General features: G+C 38.4%; 1 protein-coding gene across 1 annotated transcript in view; it reads right to left on the reverse strand.

Annotated features, from left to right (window-relative positions):
• RYR2 (ryanodine receptor 2) overlaps nucleotides 1-21,379 on the reverse strand; it is a 557,611-nt gene that overhangs the window by 214,324 nt on the left and 321,908 nt on the right. The window contains exons 35-38 of the mRNA XM_031934901.1: nucleotides 15,611-15,697; nucleotides 11,261-11,487; nucleotides 7,282-8,086; nucleotides 4,683-4,883 (exon numbers count right to left, since the gene is read on the reverse strand). Coding sequence (XP_031790761.1) covers nucleotides 4,683-4,883; nucleotides 7,282-8,086; nucleotides 11,261-11,487; nucleotides 15,611-15,697 — 1,320 coding nt within the window. The remainder of the gene's footprint in view (nucleotides 1-4,682; nucleotides 4,884-7,281; nucleotides 8,087-11,260; nucleotides 11,488-15,610; nucleotides 15,698-21,379) is intronic.

The raw sequence follows: 21,379 nt of genomic DNA on the forward strand, positions 1-21,379 counted from the left end.
ATCCTTAAGTCGTGGCGACCACAAATTTGTTTTCCATCTCTTTGGTTTTGTCATTGCCAGAATGTTACATAAATGGAATCATATAGTGTGTATGCGTGTATTCCCATATGAGCCTTTAAAAATATGTAGTTAATTGGCAAATATTAATTGTATGTATTTTCGGGGTACCATGTGATGTTTCAATACATGTATACATTGTAGAAAGATTAAATCAAGATAATTAACATATTCATCATCTACTTATCGTTATTTCAAAGGTGAGAAGAAAAAAATCCCATATGATCACTTGATGTCAGCAGGGTGTGCCATGGTAAGCGGTTTCATTCCTGGTATGGGTAATTTGTATCTTCTCTTTTTCTTTGTTTTTTTTTTTTTTTTAGAGGTTTGTCAATTTTATTTATTTATTTATTTATTTATTTATTTATTTATTGAGACGGAGTCTCACTCTGTCACCTGGGCTGGAGTGCAGTGGCCGGATCTCAGCTCACTGCAAGCTCCGCCTCCCGGGTTTATGCCATTCTCCTGCTTCAGCCTCCCAAGTAGCTGGGACTACAGGCGGCCGCCACCTCGCCTGGCTAGTTTTTTGTATTTTTTAGTAGAGACAGGGTTTCACCATGTTAGCTGGGATGGTCTCAATCTCCTGACCTTGTGATGCACTCGTCTCGGCCTTGTTATTTTTTAAATAACCAGCTTTTGGATCCATTTTTTCTATTGTCCTGTTTTCAGCTTCATTACTTTCTGTTATTGCCTACATGAGTGACTTCTGTCTGCCTGCTTTAGGTTTATTTTACTCTTTGTTTTCAAAATTCTTAAAGTGGCAGGTTAGATTATTGATCTGAGTGGTTTCCACTTTTTAAATGTAAGCACTGAGTGCTATAAATTTCCCTCTTGGCCTTGCTTTAGCGGTGGCACAAATTTTCAAATGTGATGTGTCCAATTTCTTTCAGCTTAATGAATCTTTAAATTTCTCCCCAGACTTCCTCCTCAAACCACAGATTATTTAGAAGTGGGTCGTTTAGTATCTCTAAGACTTTGGAGATTTTCCAGTTACCTTTCTGTCACTGATTTCTAATTTGATTACAGTGTGATTTAAAAAATGTGTATGATTTCAACATTTAAAAATTTCTTGAGGTTATTTTATGGCCCAGGATATGTTCCATCTTAGCAAATGTTTTATGGACACTTGAAAAGAGTGTGTACTTTGTTCTTGGGTGGAGTAGTCTACAAATCTTGATAGATCTATTATTTGATAATAGTGTGGAGTTTTCCCGTATCATAGCTGATTTTTCTGTTTAGCTGTTCTATCAGCTGAGAGAGGAGTCTTGAAGTCTGCAATGATAACTTTGGATTTGTCTATTTCTTCTTACAGTTCTATCAGTTTTGCCTTCACATATTTTGCTCTATTGCTTAATTCATATATATTTATCTTCTTGGTGGATTGACCATTGTGTATTATCCTTGTCTCTTAGTAATTTTCTGGGCTCTAAAGACTACTTTATGTGACATAGCTACTCCTGCTTTATTTTGATTAATATTTTAATAATACATATTCCTTTAACTTTTCCCTTTTAATCTGTATACATTATTACATTTGAAGTGAGTTTCTCATAGCAAGTATATAGTTGGATTGAGTTTTTTAAATTCACTCTGCCAATTTCTTTTAATTGGTATATTTAGATTATTTGTATTTGTGTAATTATTGATATGCTATGACTTCAGTCTGTCATTTCACCTGTGGTTTTGTTTGTTCTCTCTGATTGATTTTTACTGACTTGCTATGCATTACCTGAACAATATTTAGGATCCCATTTTGATTTATCTGTAGTACTTCTCCGGGTATCCCTTTGTACAGCTTTTCTAGTGCTTGCTCTGTGTATTACTTTATATACATACCTAACATACAGTCTACTGGTATTGACGGTGTACCACATGGTATAATGTCGACACCAGTAGACTTCAGTTTGAGTGAAGGATAGAAACCTTATCTCCCTTTATGTTCCTTTATTCTCCTCTGTTTATAATTTTTAAATATTCCTTATACATGTATTTAGAAACACATCAGTTTTATGATTTTTGCTTCAACCATCAAACATAAATTAGAAAACTCCAGAGGAGAAGAAAATGCACTGTATTTACCATATTATAACATTTCCCAGTGTTCTTTCTTCCTTTCTGAATTTTCCAAATTTCCTTCATTTTTCATTTTCCTTATATTTAAAAAATTCCTTTAGCATTCTTTTAGTGTAGGTCTGCTGTAGTCAAATTCTTACAACTTCCTGTCGTTTGAGAACATCTTTATTTCCCCTTCGTTCCTTACGAGTATTTTCTAGGTACACAGAACTCTGAGGTGATAGTCTCTTCTTTCAGCATTTGAAAATTGTTGTGCCACTTCCTTCTGCCCTCCATACTTTCAGTGAGAAATCTGCTGTCACTCAAATTGTTTTTCCCTCGGAAGGTAGTGTCATTTCTTTAAAGACTCTGTCTTTAATTTTTTCAGAAATTTGACTATGATGTGTCTCGGTAGAGATTTATGTTTATCCTATATGGAATTTACTCATCTTCTTGAATCTCTCACTTCATATCTTTTACTGAACTTGAAATGTTTTCAGCCATTATTTTCTTCAGCTTTTTTCAGTTCACCCTCTTTCTCCTATCCTCTGAGACTCCAACATCACAAATGTTAGGTCTTTTGTTATATTCATCTTTTCTTCAGATGGAATAGTTGATATCACCCTCTCTTCAGTTGACTGATGGTTTCTTCTTCTCCCTTCATTCTGCTTTTAAGCCCATTCATTGACTTTTAAAATTTCAGTGATTACATTTTTCAGGTTTAAAATTTCCATTTGGTTCTTTGTTACATATTTTGTTTCTCTGCTGCTGAGGCTTTCTATTTTTTTTTTTTTTTTTTCCATTTTGAAGGAATTACAGGGTGATTGCTTTCAAAACTTCATCAGATAATTTTAACATCTTTGTTTTCTCAGTGTTGGTGTTTATTGATTGGTTTTTTCACTCAAGTTTTTCTTGGTTCTTCACACACATGATTTTTAATTGAAATCTCAACATTTTGAGGATTATGCTAGGAGCTCTGGGTCTTATCTATAACTCTGTTTTACCTGGCTTCCTCTGACCCCATCCAGCAGCAGAAGGGCTTAAGTACCTTATTGCTGCCAGGTGGGAGGGGAAGTCCACTTTCCCACTCAGCCTCCTTGGACATCTGGAGGAGGGAAGGGAGCCTGTTACTGGTGGGAGGGGTAAAAAGTTCTGCTTCCTCGCTAGACCTGTACTGATGTGACCCTTGCTAGAAAGGGTAAGAGTGTCTTGTTACATCTCCTTCCGTAACCTCTACTGATACTTTGGAAGAAATGGGCCTTGTTACTACTCAGCGGGGATAAAGTCCCAGCTCTGTCCTCCACTGGGACACCTTGTTACAGCCCGGTGAGAGTGGAAGTGAAGGCTCCCCACTCGGCCTGTGCCCAGTGTCAGTGGGGAACAGTTTTCTCTGTGGTTTTTGGCTGCAGTAGTGCAGTTATTATCTAACACATTTCTGTCTTGCTAAGCTGCCCCTTTCCTGATCCTTTGTCTACAGAGAGGAGGCTTTTGTTGCAGCTTTTCTTGTCTATGCCCGTTGGCGTTTCCTGGTTGCCGGCTTCTTTAGCTTCAAGTCTGGGATAGATGAGGCAAAAAGAAAACCGGAGAACTCACCACCACGTTGTTCCTTGGGTCCTGAGTTCTGTAGTCAACCTCCCTTCATCTATCTTTCAGAGTCTTCTTATGTTGTCTTCTTTGTAATGTCCAAGGTTTTAGTTGTACTTAAAAGGAAGAATCGGGAAAAGCACATGTACTCCATCTTTCCAGAAGCAGAAGTTTCCCAACAATAGTTTAACAGAGTTAATCTGGAAGAGGCTGGACCTGTTCTCTGCTCCATAAATGCTGTTTATAACAATTAAGAAAATTCCACAGCCCTTTCCTCAAAGAAATTACATTCTGGTGAGAAAAAAACATTCTATAATTAGTCCCTATAAACACTTTCATTCTGAGCTACCCTGGATAGAGAAGAAAATGATAAGGGTAAGAAATCAAAAAAGACATCTGTGAATTACACTGTTTAACCACCATCCCTACACCTTGGTAACTTCCCACACTCTGAGGCAGATTCCAGAAAATTCACATCCCCAAACTAGCCCAATTTTCTGATTCAGGCAGGTGCCCTTGGTTCTGTTGTACCCTCAGGAGGCCTGACTTTGAGGGTAAGCAATGAGAGGAAGAACCACAAACAGGTCATCAGTCTTCCGGCAAGCAAGGTGGAAGAGACATGTGTTTCTTCTATGGAAAGCCTCTAGCATCGAGTCCTAGGAATCAAAAATTCCTATGAGTGGAAGATGATGAAGACCCATTTGTAGTTGAAATTTGCTCCTATTTGAAGAACTTCAGACTCTGGCATATCTTGGCCTTTTCAAAGAGTCTGTGATATACCTGATATCTTCTAACAAGTCCCTCTTTTGTTTAAACTAACCAAAGAAATTTTTTTGGTGAAACTAAGAATACTAACTAAATCAACTTGATGAGTTTAAACAGAACAAAGAAAACAAGAGGTGTGACTTATGATACAATTTTGCAAGGCACAGATCCTGAATGACTGAAAGCCAAAATAAATACAAAGAATTTTCATTTAATTTCTGTACCTGTTCTTGTGGTGGTGATCTAAATTCCTTTGTTTTCCTGGCTGTGAGTGCAGCTGACATGTTTAAGGCTTGCATAACTTCGTTGTATCGGAAACGTTGATTGTCTTGGAGCTTAGCTACAAAATCATCTGAAAAGGCTACAATGGCTTCTATCCGGTGCCGGACCTGGCAGTCACAGAGGTATTGAAGCAGTAGGCACATCTAAGAAGACCATCAAAAAGACATGAAATTTAATTTCTAAATCCTTTAATAATGTGTATCAAATCATGATCTGTGGTAAACATCCTTAGTTGCTTACTCTTCTCTCTTAGAAACAGAATCATGATTTTGTATAGGCAGCAATGTGCTTGGTCCCAGGAGATGAAACATAATTTATCTAAACAAAAATGGCAAATAAATGTCCCTTTAGTGGACGCTAATTGATATGGTCTGGTTATTTCTCCACCAAAATCTCATCTTGAGTTGTAATAACCCCACATGTCAAGGGCGGGGCTGGGTGGATATAACTGAATTATGAGGGTGTCTTCCCCTATGCTGTTCTTGTGGTAGTGAATAAGATCTGATGGTTTTATAAATGGGAGTTCCCCTGCACATGCTCTCTTGCCTGCTGCCATGTAAGATGTGACTTTGCTCCTCATTTGCCTTTTGCCATGACTGTGAGGCCTCCCCAGCAATGTGGAACTGGGATTCAACTAAACCTTTTCCCTTTATAAATTACTCAGTCTCAGGTATATCTTTATTAGCAGTGTGAGAACAGACTAATACACTTACCCTCCCAACCTCCCTTTCAGCCACAGGTGCAATGGCCAATGAAATACATAAGGGAAACTTTGCTAAGGGTCTTCTGGGAAAGATATTCCATCACTGATAAGAGACTAGAATTCCCTTCTTTCAAAATGAGTGTAACTGGGTGATGACATGATTACTGCAGAAAGAATAAGGTGAGCATTTTAGGAAGAAAACCACAGGCTGAGGATCACAGAGCAGAAAGATGTTAAGATCTGGGTTATGGATGACATCATTGAGCTGCTGTACCAAGTCCAGAAATCTAAACTTAAGACAATTAAGTGGTGAACGCTCATTCATTCAGTGGTTAGCTGGGTCTTTCTCCTACTGAAAACCAAAAGGATTTATAACTCAGTGAGTATGTTGGTAGAAACATTTCTAAAAGAGAACGCTCTGGCAAACTTTTAAAGAATCTATATGCTCAATACTAATTGTGATATAAATACATGACAGTGTCAAAGAGGACCTTAAAACCCTCTGTGTCGCCATCTGCAATATAACCATTTCTCTCAATGCTGTCTCGGAAGTAGTCACAGTGTCCATCCCCTTTTCTCCAACTCCTTTGCTCCACCCTCCTCTGAGCATGGTCTCCTAGAATTTGGACCAGCATGAAAGCCTCTGACTAATCAGATACTAGATCACACTCTCTTTCCTCCCTCCAGTAGCCACACTGGCCTTTTCCTGCCTCAGGACCTTTGCTGGGCTATTTGTTTTGCATGGAAAGCACCTAGAACACCCTGCCCCATTCCTTTTCCTTGTAACTGCTGAGCACAACTCTTAAATCTGAACTCAGCTTAAAAGTCACAATCTCTGAGGGGTCTTCCCCCTTATCTTTCTAACAGTAATCCAGTCTAAATGTTCTTTCTTTTAGTAATCCATTCTTTGCCTTCAAAGTATTTAATGCAATTAGCAATAAGATTTTTTAATGCATAAATGAGTATATATTTCCTTAGAGGCTGTGAGCTTCTGAAAGGCAGGGTTCACTTGTGTTTCCCCTAAGTGCATACCCAGAGTAAGGCTTCAGTCAATGCTGACTAAAGGAACGAGAAGCAAAAAAGCAGGTCAGCGATGCAAACATCAAATTGACTTTAATAAACAGAGGAGACATTAATAAAGGACCTTTTCGACATCTTGATGAGCATCAAGACAGCCAATGTGTCTGATTCCTTGAACACATACTAAGGTGGCTGGGTGCAGCGGATTACACTTGTAATCCTAGCACTTTGGGAGGATGAGGAGGGAGGATCACTAGACACCAGCCTGGGCAACATAACGAGAACTCATTTTGACTAAAAATAAAAAAAAAATTAACTGGGCATGGTGGCATGCCTACAGTCCCAGCTGCTGCAGAAGCTAAGGCGAAAGGATGGCTCGAGCCCAGGAGATCTAGGCTGCAGTTAGCTATGACTGCACCACCACCACTGCACTCCAGCCTGGGTGACTGAGACCCTGTCTCAAAACACCAAAACAAAAGCATACGAGGGGAAAGTAAAACCTTGCTATGTGACAATGGGTGCATCTACTGGTAAACGAGCATTCTAAGGTTGGTAAGAGTGGAAATAGGGGTAGAAAGGGGTATTTGATGGCTTGTATTTCAGGTATTCCAATGTAATGAAGGTAAAACATGTATGAAACAAGAGGAGATGGCTAATGAATAAGGCGGAGAAGAACAGGAAGTTAATTTTGTGAAGAACTACCATTACACAGGAATGCAAAGAAATAAACACACATACACAGAAAGAAACAAAGGCATGTTCCAATACCTTAATGCTTAGTCATTCTGAAATTCACCCAAATCTCTTGTTCTGATTACCTGCAATTTAACTGGCTCTGGCAGTTTCATTTGGAGCAGGCCTTCCTTGGGCCGCTTGCCTCCCTTGGCTTCTTCCTCACCAGCTCCTTGCAGCTTTGCATCATCCACACTGAGCTCTTTCTCCAGCGTATCACTCTCCTCCTCTGGAGTGGCAGCTTCTTTAAACACACTGGGTTCAATCAACCGCAAGATGTGCTTCAAGTCCTCGTTGTGGAAGATGCCCATGATTAGCAGGGTATAGAAAAGCTTGATGAGAGGCACAAAGAGGAATTCAGTAGTCCCTCCAACTGGGTCCCGGGCATGAAGACTGCCCTCTTTAACAGCTTCTGTCAGCATCTGTATGGTCTTGGCCTTGAGGATGTCCAGTGGGAACTCTGGACTGTACTGGTAACATTCATTACTAATGCTTACAAAACTGGGGGAGGAAAACTGCATCCGTGGCCTGAGGGAGGTGCTGAGGCCGATCCCTGGAAGGCCATGCTTTTTGCTCTCATCAGGGAACAGGGTGATGCTCTTCGTCTCCTCCGTCATGGGGACAATGTACTCGTTGTTCATCATGAGCCTGGCAGTGGCATAGGAGCTCAGGTGGATGTCGATCAGCAGGTCATAGTAGCCAGCACGCAGCAAACCAGGCATGTACTTGTTCTCAATGGCGTAGAGGAGCTGAGGTTCATCCACGTGGCTGCACAGGGCGTGGGCCACCCGGTGGTTCCCAAGAGCACAGACGGCTGAATAGAGCCGCAGAGTGTGATAGTGAAATTTCAGCAACTCCTCCTGCTCTGTCAACTCTAAGATGTCAACAGATCTGTAGAAGGGAGGAGAGTGGTAGTAAGATTAGAAATGAATGATTTTTGAAAATCTGAATCAGAGGAGAAATCAGTATACATCGTAAATGTAATGGCAAAAAGTTATGGGAATAGACAGTGCAGGTTGAACATCTCTAATGTGAAATGCTTGGGACCGGAAGTGTTTGGATTTGAGATTTGATTCAGACTTTGGAATGTTTGCATTATACTTACCAGTTGAGCATCCAGAATCTGAAAGTCTGAAATGTGAAATACTCCATTTCCTTTGAGAATTATGCTGGTGCTCAAAATGTTTCAGATTTTGGAGCATTTCGAATTTCAGATATTGGGATTTGGGACACCCAACCTATGTCTTCTTTTAATTTCCTATGACATGTTTAATGGCTGCATAGTACTTTTAATCATTTCTAGATGTTTTACAGATTTTCTTCTACATAGAATTTGACACTTTTCTAGCACCTCCTTCCTCCTCCATTGTATCAAGGATCTGCTGCAGTGAGCCAAGATCACACCACTGCACACCAGCCTGGGCAACAGGGCGAGACTCCACCTCAAAACAATAAATAAATAAACAAACAACAAAAAAGTCTCTGCGGAGAAATTTCTTTCATAAGTCATTGTCATTCAATTGTTCATCAAATATTACTGAGTGCCTACTGTGTATTAGCACTGTGCACTGATGATACAATGGTGAATAACACAGACATGATTTCTGTCCCCAGGAGCTTATATCCAATTGAGGGAGTAAACCACCCCCGCTGACCAAAATGGAGCAAATTAAATGATCAACTGCGACATGTGTTAAGGAGAAACAAAGTACACACTGACATACATCTACCGCCATAGCAACCTTTAAAATAGTCATGATTTGTCATGTTATTGGGGCATCAGATTCTTCTCAACCACGCTAGTTAAGACTTCCTTTTTCGGAATTTGGATTTTGAAACTCACCATATTTTTCTGCGGCTGCTAGAAAGAATGAAATTAATGTGGGCCCCGACTCTACCAACTGATGTGGTATAAATGACTATGTGTCGCTCTTAGCCTCAGTTTTATTTTCCTATCAATATCTTTTCTACGGCCTGATGCCAGTGACACATTTTTATACATTCCTGTTGCATATGATTTGGAAAACTGCCTCAAGTCCTTTATGATCTTTAGTGAAAGTTTAAATTATCCATTCACATACCTATACATCTATCATAGGCAATTAATATAAATTATAAACTACTGAGACAAGGTGTTATGTTGGTTTTCGATGATAGCATGCCAAAATGTTAAATTATAATGTTAAAGTTCCATGCTCAGTGGAGACACAACGTTTTCCTTCACAAACAAGAATTCCTTCCCAAATGTTATATTTGTTTTGGTTGTTCAGTATTTTCTTAAAAAACATCATCAGATGAAAAATTATGATAAAATTATTCTCACAAAAAAGAATAAAATTAAAATCAAACTGAACCATCTCAAGAGTACATTATGAAAGATATGTAATTACTTGATGTAAAAATATGTAAATACATATTTAATACATAAAAAGAATTAACTAGCCAGATTAATGTTTCTTTGTTTTTCTTTTGTTTTTAAACATCTTTGATAAGCTGTAATTTACATGCTATACAATGTACCTACTTAAAATACATAATTTAATAGTTTTTGTATATTCATGAAGTTGCGTAACGATAACTATAAATTGAGTTTAGACATTTTTATCCCCCCAAAAGGAATTTAGTACCCATTAGCAGTCCTGTTCTCCTGCTAGCCCTAGGTAACCACTAACCTATTTTCCATTTCTAAAGATTTGCCTATTAAGGACTTTTCAATTAAATAAAATCCCACACTAGTAGGATTCTTTCACTTCGTATACTTTTGTGACTGGTTTCTTTCACTTAATATAATGTCTTCAAAGTTCTTGCATTTTGTAGCATGTATCAGTACTTCAATCATTTTTACTGCCAAATAATATTACATGGATATATCACATTTTGCTTATTGATTCATAAGTTGGTAAACATTTGGGGTTCCTGTTACTATTATTCATAATGCTTCTATGAATATTCATGTACAAGTTTTTGTGTGGACATATTTTAATTTCTCTTGGATATATATGAGGAGTAGAAATGCTAGATCACATGGTAATGCTATAATTTTACTTTTTGAGGAACTGACAAACTGTTTTCCAAAGCATAGGTTAAATTGTAAAGATATTAAAATCAAAAATGCCAAGAACATCTAAAGATAGAGGCTGAGGCAGGAGAATGGCGTGAACCCAGGAGGCAGAGGTTGCGGTGAGCTGAGATCCGGCCACTGCACTCTAGCCTGGGCGACAGAGCAAGACTCCGTCTAAAAAAAAAAAAAATATATATTATATATATATATATATAAAATGGACCTGGCTTCAATAATTATTTTCAGATTAAAGACTTAAAACATACAAATACGATTGTGCATTACTTTCATGACGTTTTTACTCAGTTTGTGACTGAACATTTCAACGGCATTTTGGGAGGGAAATCTTGGCCCAAAACTTAGAAACTTAGCTCCTTATTGATAAGAAGTACTGCTTAAATGAAATCTCTGCTATTTAATTGGCTATCACAAGGAAAAACAGAAAATCATAAACAAAGCTATCTTTGAGTATTTATTGTACTTTATGTTACTATTATTACTGCCTAGAACGCATATAAACTTGTTTCCAAGGCACTCACAGTATTTCCCCAATTTTATTTCATTAATATCTCGTGGGATCAGTGTTTTACATCTATAAAATGAAGGGTTGAACATAGGAATCATAAGGGATTCCTATGATTTCATCTCTAACATCTCACAATTCTCTACTACAGTACTCTACTAAGTCATAAGTTGGGCTGCAGTTGCACTTGTCTGAATTTTTATTTGCTGTTATCTGGTAAGTAACACAAGAGTGAATGAAGAAACCATCATGTGGCACCTTCAACTGTAGAATAATTTTTTTCAGTAACAAAGTGGTTGAGAAATAAACGTAAACTTGGAATACGCAGAATAATGACTCCATTGCCAAAAGACGTGAGACCTTCATAAATTTCATTTTGTTTCTTCAGAACCACCCCTGCCCCGCACCACTACCAGAAGCCCCAGGCCGCAGGCTAATCCCAAGCGTCCCAATCAGAATGTCACGGATTCATGGGGCTGACCTGTTTTCCTCAGGGATATGAAGTGACATGAACTGCAGAGGATCCAAACACTGCACCAACCAGCCTTGGCGTTCACTTATTCGAGACACATCTACCTTCAAAAACTGGTTGGGCATTCTGCTCCATAGGACGTGTGACAGGAACTGCACGTGGAGGCGCGGGGGGCACTGCGGCACGGGGTTCTTGTGCTCACTCTTGAATAATCCCGCTGAGAGAGGCATCACATTCTAGGGGATGAGGAGGCAGAAAAAGAATGAATTTAGAGCATCCCTTCACAAAGTAATGACTAGAAGTCTGCACAGGACAGAAACAGGGAAAGTAAGATAACCCTATGAGTCAACCAAAGTCAACACAAGAAATCACAGAAATTGGGTTGAAAAGTTTCTGAAAGGACAAACCAGGAAATACATTGTGAGAGAAAATACCTATACCTTCAGGGCAGTCAAACAGGTTTCGGGATGTGGCTTTCCCATACACTGAATGGCACAGAGAGAAGGCCAAGCACAACCAAGCATACTCATATATCCTTTATATTTCTTTACCAGGCTGGGACCTCAGGGAAAGCCGGCAAGTCTTTAGGGACTTTCAGGGCCAAACCCCCTGAATGACAGATAGGTCACATCCCCCTGACTCTCTTTCTCCATATCTGTGCTCTGTCACCCAACTCGTCCTTCAAACACTTCCTCTAGCCAGAAGTATTCCAGATAAAGCTCAACAGATAAACCTGACTACCAACCAAGAAAACAGAATATGATAGGCATTAACAAACATATTTATTTCTCCTCCACCTCCAATGTCATCGTCAGCCATCCTTAATTCCGTCCGTCGGGTGTCAAAGAAAGAGAGTTCTGTACTTTGCCAAAAGCTTGTTCATTTATCTATGATCTTGACAACACCGATGCCTGCGTCTTACGGGATTTTATCTCATATTTCTGCATTACCTTCTATCTCTCCTTCTCCTCTAGAGCCCCCTCAATTGCACGCTCCAGACTGTTTCATTCTCATACTGCTTTCCTATTGCCCTCTAACAATAGCGGGGGGAAATGTCAAGTACTGGTTTAAATACGGATGATACATTAATGAGTAAAACTAATCAAACCCCTGCCCGCAAATAGTTTCCATTTCTCTCACTAAAAGCATGGAATAAAATCAATAAGTAAATTAAATGAATTAAATGGTATTTTAGAAGAGATGTCATAGGGCTGGGAGTTTGGGGAACAGAAAGCCAGAATAGAGGAACCAGAATGCAGGGCAGCAATTTTAAATGGGGTTGTCAGAAAGGGTGTCATTGAGAAAGTGACATTTAAAGAAAGACTGGGCTTGGCACAGTGGCTCATGCCTGTAATCCCAGCACTTTGGGAGGCCTAGGCAGGTGGATCACTTGAGGTCAGGAGTCCAAGATCAACCTGGCCCACATGGTGAAACCCTGCCTCTGCTAAAAATACAAAAATTCGCCTGTAAAAAATATAAAAATGGTGGCGTGTTCCTGTAGTCCCAGCTACTCGGGAGGCTGAGGTGGGAGAATTGCTTGAACCTGAGAGGCAGAGGTTGTAGTGAGCTGACATTGTGTAACTGCACTCCAGCCAGGGTGACAAGTGAGACTCTGTCAGAAAGAAAGAAAAGGGAAGAAGAAGCGGGAAAGGGGGAAAGGGAGGGAGGGAGAGAAGGGGAAGAAAGAAAAGGAAAAGAAAAGAAAAGAAAAAAGGAAAAGAAAAGAAAAAAGGAAAGGAAAGGAAAGAAGGAAGGAAGGAAGGAAGCAAGGAAGGAAGGAAAGAAGGAAGGAAGGAAAAAAGGAAGGAAGGAAGGGCGAGCAGTCTAGTCCAGTCTGGACTAGACTGGACAATTTGTGATAGCTATTACTCATCCAATGGAAATGTCAGTAGAGGTCAATAGATGATTGAATATATCAGTCAGGCTTCTGAGAAACTACCACTCTTTGTCCAATTTTGTTAAAAAAAAGTAAAGGTCATCTGAACTTGCTGCCTCCTTTCTCTCATTTCCAATCTTGAATTCACTGTCACATCGCTCCTGTCATCATTTTTTAATATAATAATTGAGACAAGGTCTCCCTCTGTTGTCCAGGTTGGAGTGCAGCAGCACAATCACGGCTCACGGCAGCCTCCATGTCTGCGCTCTCAAGTGATCCTCCCACCTCAGCCTCTGGAGGATTTGGGACTACAGGAGCGCACCACCACATCTGCCTAAAATCATTTTTTATTTTTTGTAGAGATGGGGTCTCACTATGTTGCCCAGGCTGGTTTCAAACTTCTGGGCTCAAGTGATCCTCCTGCCTCCCAAAGTGCTGGGATTACAAGCATGAGCCACTGAGACTGGCTCCTCTCCCACTGTTTTGCTGAAATTCTTCTGGCAAGGCCACCAAAGCCCTCCTCATTAACAAAAGCCAGGGATTCCTTTAGTCCGAGTTGTATTAGTCCATCTGTGGCATCTTCTGTTAGCTACTCCTGTTTAGAAAACTCCATCCTCGCTTGGCATCTACTAAGATGTCTCTTTCAGTTCTTCTCCAATATTCTTGACAGCTCTGCCCTCAGCTTATCTCATAGGTTCCTCTTTTCTAGTTGATATAACCAGGTTCTCTCCTCAGTCATCTCTTCCCACTGTCTACATCTGCCCTTAAATATTCCATTCACACTCAAAGATGAATTACAACTGATTTCTTGATGATGAAAATTGTAATCTCCAGCATAGCTCTTTTTAGCACAATTGTGCATACATATGTGTGTATAGGTATGCATATGTATGTATATTATACATACATTTGTTGAGCAGATACCATGTATAAAGTATTGTTCAAGATGTTTAATTATATTAACTCCATAAAAGATATACTGTGAACCCCATTTTATAGAAGCAGAAACTGAGCTCACATAATTTAAGACAGATGTCCAAGGTCACCAAGCCAGCCTAATAAAACTACCTACTCTGTTCACTCCAATGTGTGCCTGGCACCTCAACTTTACAATTGCAAAAGTAAGTTCAACTTTTTTTACTGAATTTCAACAAGCTCTTCCACTTTTTGCATTAGCATGGCCAAATTGTCCAAACTAAATTTTTTATTTATTTATTTATTTTTTTTGAGACGGAGTCTCGCTGTGTTGCCCAGACTGGAGTGCAGTGGCCGGATCTCAGCTCACCGCAAGCTCCGCCTCCTGGGTTCAGGCCATTCTCCTGTCTCAGCCTGTGGAGTAAGTGGGACTACAGGCTCCTGCCACCGTGCCCAGCTAATCTTTTCGTATTTTTTAGTGGAGACGGGGTTCCACCGTGTGAGCCAGGATGGTCTTGATCTCCTGACCTCGTAATCTGCCTGCCTTGGCCTCCCAAAGTGCTGGGATTACAGGCGTGAGCCACCACGCCATCCAGTCATTGATTCTCACTCTGCTTGAGATCCTGAGTCAAATTCATCTACAAATTCTATTAGTCCAATTCATTGTTAAATCCTATTCATTTCTTCTATAAAATATTTTCACATTTATCATTTTTCATTCTGACTTCCATGGCTCTCATCACTGTCTTCCACGTAGACAGTATTAAATTATTGACTCCTCATTGCTACTGACTCTTCTCCTTCTTGCCCACCTCTATGTTAATAATAGTTTTCCAAGACAAGTTTCAGTATGCTCAATCCCCTTCTTCAAATTTCCGATGGATTTCCCTTGTCTATGTAATAGGTGCTAACCTTTTCGCATGGCACACAAGACCTTTTCAGCTTGGTCTTCTTCTACCTTTTATCCCTCTTAATCTCCAGCCACATTCTGGAAGGCATCCTTTGTTACAGTTACACTGAATTACTTAACCTTCAGCATGTTCACTCTTACATATTTTTGCTGCTTCTCTGCCCAGAATGACCTCTCCTAATAAATGTACCCCAAGAGCCCTTATTTTACAGTTACTAATCAAACTAAATGGTACCTCTTCTTTGAGCTTTATCTGATCCAACCCATCCAACTGAGTTGTTCTTTCATTTAGATTACTGGAGTATTCCATACACACCACTATTTTAGGTGGCATGGTTTCAGGTCTTTAAGTCCATTCATTAGCTCACCTATGAGTTCAATGATTACTGCAATGTGTGTAATCTGGCAATTTTTCATTTTCTATAGACCTTTTATTGAATAGGCCTTTTATTGAATAATATACATATATAACTAAAGAGAAACACTTTTTAATTATTATGTTACCCTTGTGACCTCAGATTCAAGCATGGCTATCTTTTCTTGAAAGAATGATTTATTTGATTCATATCAGTACTAATATACTGAATTCATTTCAGAATAAATGCTATGTCCTAATAGAAAATAAAACAAATATAATACTAGGAACGAGTTTTATTACCTTTATTCTTCCCAACTCAAACTGGAAAACATTGGGACTTGTAGCTTGTGCAAAAACTGCAGGAAATAATTTTGTACTCGGCTCCACCTGAAATACACAAATGAGTTTAGTAATGTTAGTAATGAAAGAAGACAAGGGAAAAATGATTTCTTTATAACAACAAAGGAATACTTTACAGAAGGAACCCAGAGATTTTCCTTTCTTGCATATTGATTGATGTGCTCCTTCAAAAATTAGGGTATTTCATTACTATGTGAACACTGCTGAGGGAACATACTGTGTTTACTCTGAAGGGTTTATGGCACTGCCATTACTTAACGGAAGTAAACATACATAATTAATTCAGTGGTTTCCATTTTCTTTTAATTTCTAATTTACTGTTTTTTAATTGACACATTGTACATATTTAGTGGAGTGCAATATGATGTTTTGATATGTGCATACATTGTGTAATGATCAAATCAGGGTAATTAGCATGTCTATCACCTCGAACACTTTTCATTTCTTTGTGGTGAGAACATACAAAATCCTCTCTTCTAGCTATTTTGAGATATACAATACCTGAGGGTTGACTATAGTCACCCTACTGTCCAATAGGACACCAGCACTTATTCTTCCTTTCTAATGTTAACTCTGTATCCGTTGGATATCCACTCCCTCTCCCCAACTTTCCCCTACCCTTCCCAGTATCTGATAACCACTACTCTATTCGCTACTTCCATGAGATTAACTTTTTTTGATTCTACATATGAGTGGGCAATGCAGTATTTTTCTATGTCTGGCTTATTTCACTTAACACAATATCCTCCAGGTTCACCCATATTGGAGTGAATGACAGGTTCTCATTATTTTTTATGATCAAATAGCATTCCATTGTATATATATAGCACATTTTCCTCACTTACTCATCCATTGATGGGCTCTTAGGCTGATTCCCTATCTTGGCTATTGTGAATAGTGCTGTGATAATTATAGGAGTACAGATATCCCTTCCACATACCGATTTCATTTCCTTGGGATATATACCCAGTATGGGGAATTCTGGTAGTTCTATTTTTAATTTTTTGAGGAACCTCCATACTGTTTTTCATAATGGCTACATTCATTTACATTCCCACCAACAGTATATGGGTTTCCCTCTTCCTCAACATCCTTGCCAATGCTTATTATCTTTTGTCTTTTTGATAATAGCCGTTCTAACTGGAATAAGGTAATATTGTGATTTTGATTTGCACTTTGCTGATGATTAGTGATGTTGAACATGTTTTCATATGCCTGTTGGCCATTTGTATGTCTTCTTTTGAGAAATGTTTACTAAGGGCTTTTGCCCCCTTTTAAATCAGATTGTTTGTTTTTACTACTGTTGTTTGTGTTCCTTATATATTCTGGATATTGATCCCTTATCAGATGTATACTTTGCAAATATTTTGTACCATTCTGTAGGTTGTCTTTTCAGTCTGTTGTTTCCTTGGCTGTGCAGAGGATTTTTAGTTTGATATAATCCCAATTGTTGCAATTTTTGCTTTTGTTGCCTGTGCTTTTGAGGTATTGTCCAAAAAATTCTTACCCAGTCCAATGTCATGAAGGGTTTCCTCCATGTTTTCCTCCAGTAGTTTCATAGTTTCAGGTCTTACATTAAGTCTTTAATCCACTTTGAGTCGATTTTTGTATATGGTGAAAAACAGGGGTCCAGTTTCATTCTGCATGCGGATATTCAAATTTCCCAGTACCATTTATTGAAGAAACTGTCCTTTCCCTAATGTATATTCTTGGCACCTTTGTTGAAAATTAGTTGGATAGATGGGTTTGTTTCTGGGCTCTTGGTTCTGTTTTATTGATCTATATGTCTGTTTTGGTTACTATAGCTTTGTAGTATAGCTTCAAGTCACGTAGTGTTTTGGTTACTATGGCTTTGTATATTTTAAACTCAGGTAGTGTGACGTTTCCAGCTTTATTGTTTTTGCTCAAGATTGCTTTGGCTACTTGGGGTCTTTTGTGATTTCATAAGAAATTTAGAATTATTTTTTCTATTTCTATAATAGAATAATAATGTCATTGGTATTCTGATAGTGACTTTACTGAATCTGTAGATTACTTTTGGTACTATGGACATTTTAATAATATTAATTCTTCCAATCCATCCAATCCAACAGCATGAGATATCTTTCCATTTATTTCTGTCCTCTTAAATGTATTTCACAAATGTTTTACAGATTTCAGTGTAGAGTTCTTACACCTCCTTTGTTATATGTGTTCCTAGATAACTGATTTTTTTTTTTGAGACAGAGTCTCACTCTGTTACCCAGGCTGGAGCTCAGCCCACTACAGCCACTGACTCCCAGGTTCAAGTGATTCTCCTGCCTCAGCCTCCCCAGCCCAGCTAATTTTTTTGTATTTTTAGTAGAGGCAGGGTTTCGCCATTTTGGCCAGGCTGGTCTAGAACTCCTGACCTCAGATGATCCACCCGCCTCAGCCTCCCAAAGTGCTGGGATTACAGGTGTGAGTCACCGCACCCAGCTGATAACTGATTTTTAAAGCTATTGTAAATGAGATTGTATCCTTATTTTTTTTTGCCTAGAGCATTCACTACTAGTATAAAGAAATACTGATTTTTGTATACTGATTTTGTATCCTGCAAATTTACTGAATGTATTAGTTTTAACAGTTTTTTAGTAAACTTTTAAAAGTATTTTTATATATAAGATCATGTCATCTACACACTGAGACTATTTGATGACTTTTTTTCCAATTTGGATGCCTTTTTCTTTTTCTTGCTGAATTCCCCATCTAGGACTTCTAGTAATATATTGAACAGAAGTAGTGAAAGTGGGCATCTTTGTCTTGTTCCAGACCCTAGAAAAAAAGCTTTCAACTTTTCCCCCATTTAGTCCTAGGCTTTTCTCTGATGGATACTTTTCATTACTGATACAATTTCTTCACTCACTATTAATCTGCTCAGATTTTCTGTTTCTTCGTAAGTCAGTCTTGGTAGGTTGTATACATCTAGGAATGTATCCATTTCTTCTGGGTTATCCAATTTGTTGGCATATGATTTTTCACAATGTTTTCTCATTATCCTTTATATTTCTGTAGTATAGGTTGTAACATCTTCTTTTCAATGCTGATTTTATTTATTTGAATCATCTCTTTCTTTCTTCGTCTAAAGGTTTATTGATTTCGTCTTTTCAAAAAACCAACTCTTCGTATCAATGATCTTTTGTATTGTTTAGTCTCTGTTTCATTATTGTTCCAATTTTTATTATTTATTTACTTCTATTAATTTGAGGTTTAGTTTGTTCTTGTATTTGTGGTTTTTGGAGGTGCAATATTAGGTGGTTTATTTTTTACTTTTTAAATGTAGGCATTTAATACTGTAAACTTCCCTCTTACAACTGCTTCTGGTGTATCCCATAACTTTTGGTATGTTGTGTTCCCATTTTTGTTTGTCTCAAGAAAATTTTAAATTTCTTTTTTAATTGCTTCATTTGCCCACTGGTTATTCAGGGGCATGTTGTTTAATATCTATTTTGTAAAGTATTTGTAAAGTTTCCTCAGTTCCTCTCATTATTTATTTCTAGTTTTACACTAGTGTGATCAGAAAACATATACAATATCATTTTAAATTTTTAAAGATTTGTTTTGTGGCCTAACATATGATCTATCCTGGAGAAAGTCCCATGAGCAGTTGAGAATACTGTGTATTCTTCAGCTATACAGCTGTTGCCCAGAATGTTCTGTAAATGTCTAGTATGTCCCTTTGGTCTAGAGTGCAGTTCAAATCTGCTGCTTCCTTGCTGAATTTCTGTCTGGATCATCTGCTGTTGCTGAAATTGGGGTGTTGAACTCCCCTACTATTGTTGTGTTGAAGCCTCTCTCTCCCTTTAGATAAAACATACTTCATATATTTTGATGCTCCAGTGTTGAATGCATATAAATTCACAATTGTTATATCCTCTTAATTGATCCTTTGTTTTTATTAAATAATGACGTTCTTTGTCTCTTTTTTACTCTTTTTGAATTAAGTCTATTTTGTCTAATATAAGTGTGACTACTTCTGCTCACTCTCAGTTTCCATTTGCATTGAATATCTTTTTCCATCCCTTCACTTTAAGGCTATATCTGTCCTTACAGGTGAAGTGAATCTCTCGTGGGCAGCATATAGCTGCGTCTTGCTTTTTATCCATGCAGCCACTCTATATATTCTAATTAGGCAATTTAATCCATTTACATTCAAGGTTATTATTGATAGGTAAGGAATTATTCCTGACATTTTGTTCATGTTTTCTAGATCCTTCGTTTCTTTCTTTCTCTCTTGCTTACCTTTGTGGTTTGGTAGCTTTTTGTGGTGCTATGCTTTGATATCTTTCCCTTTCTCATTAGTGTGACTGCTGCAAATTTTTCTTTGTGGTTAGTATGAAACTAAGATAAACAATATTGTAATTATAATAGACTATCTTAAGCTGGTAACTTTGGTCACATAAAAACACTCTGGACTGGCTGGGTGCAGTGGCTCATGCCTGTAATCCCAGCACTTTGGGAGGCCAAGGTGGGTGGATCACGAGGTCGGGAGATCGAGACCATGCTAGCCAACATCATGAAACCCCATCTCTACTAAAAATACAATAATTACCTGAGTGTGGTGATGCATGCCTGTAATCCCAGCTATTTGGGAGGCTGAGGCATAAGAATTGCTTAAACCCAGGAGACAGAGGTTGCAGTGAGCTGAGATCGCGCATTGCACTCCAGCGTAGTGACAGAGCAAGACTCTGTCTAAAAAAAAAAAAAAAAAAAAAAAAATACTCTGGACTTTTACCCTCCCCTCACAACTTATATTTCTGTTGACTTAATTTACATCTCTCTATATTGTGTGTTCCTTAACAACCACTTGTAGCTGCAGTTACTTTTGACAATTTTGACTTTTAACCTTCATACTAGGGTACTAGAGGTTTGAAAGATTTGGCATAGCACCGTTTTAGTACTGCAGTATTCTGAGTGTGATTTAAAATTTACTTCTACGAATGGGTTTTATACTTTTACATGTTTTCATGTTAGTAATTACCATCCTTTTGCTTCCAGCTATAGCATTGCCTTAGGCACTTCTTCTAAGGCATGGCCAGAGGTGGTGAATTCATTCCGCCTTTGCTTATCTGTGGAGTACTCTATTTTTTCTTCATTTCTGAAGGATAGCTTTGCTAGACATAGTATTCTTGGCTGGCAGTTGTTCTTTCAGTACATTGAATATACCATCTCATTTCCCTAGCCTTCAAGGTTTCTGCTGAGAAACTTGCTGATAGTCAAATGGAAATCCAAGTATATATGACTTGGTGCTATTCTCTCACTGCTCTTAGAATTCTCTTTTTCTTTGACATTTGACAGTTTGCTTATAATGTGCCTTGGAAAGGACCTTTCTGGGTTGCGTCTCTTGGGATCCTTTGAGCTTTCTGGATCTGGATGTTCATACCTTTCCAAAGATGTGGAAAGTTATTAGTCATTATTTTGTTAGACGTTTTCTGTGCCTTTCTCCGTTGCTCAGTGGCATCCCATAAGTTCTGTAGGCTTTCTTCCTTCTTTCTTATTTCTGTTTCTCCCTCTGGATGGGTTATTTCAAACGACCTGTCTTCAAGTTCACAAAATCTTCCTTATGCTTGATCTAGTCTGTTGTTGAAACCCTCAGTTGTGTATTTTATTTCATTTATTGAATTCTTGAGTTACAAGATTTCTGTTTAGTTCTTTTCTACTATATGTATTTCTTTGTTAAATTTCTCATTC

The sequence above is a fragment of the Piliocolobus tephrosceles genome, chromosome 1 (assembly GCF_002776525.5).
Source record: "Piliocolobus tephrosceles isolate RC106 chromosome 1, ASM277652v3, whole genome shotgun sequence".
NCBI lineage: Eukaryota > Metazoa > Chordata > Mammalia > Primates > Cercopithecidae > Piliocolobus > Piliocolobus tephrosceles.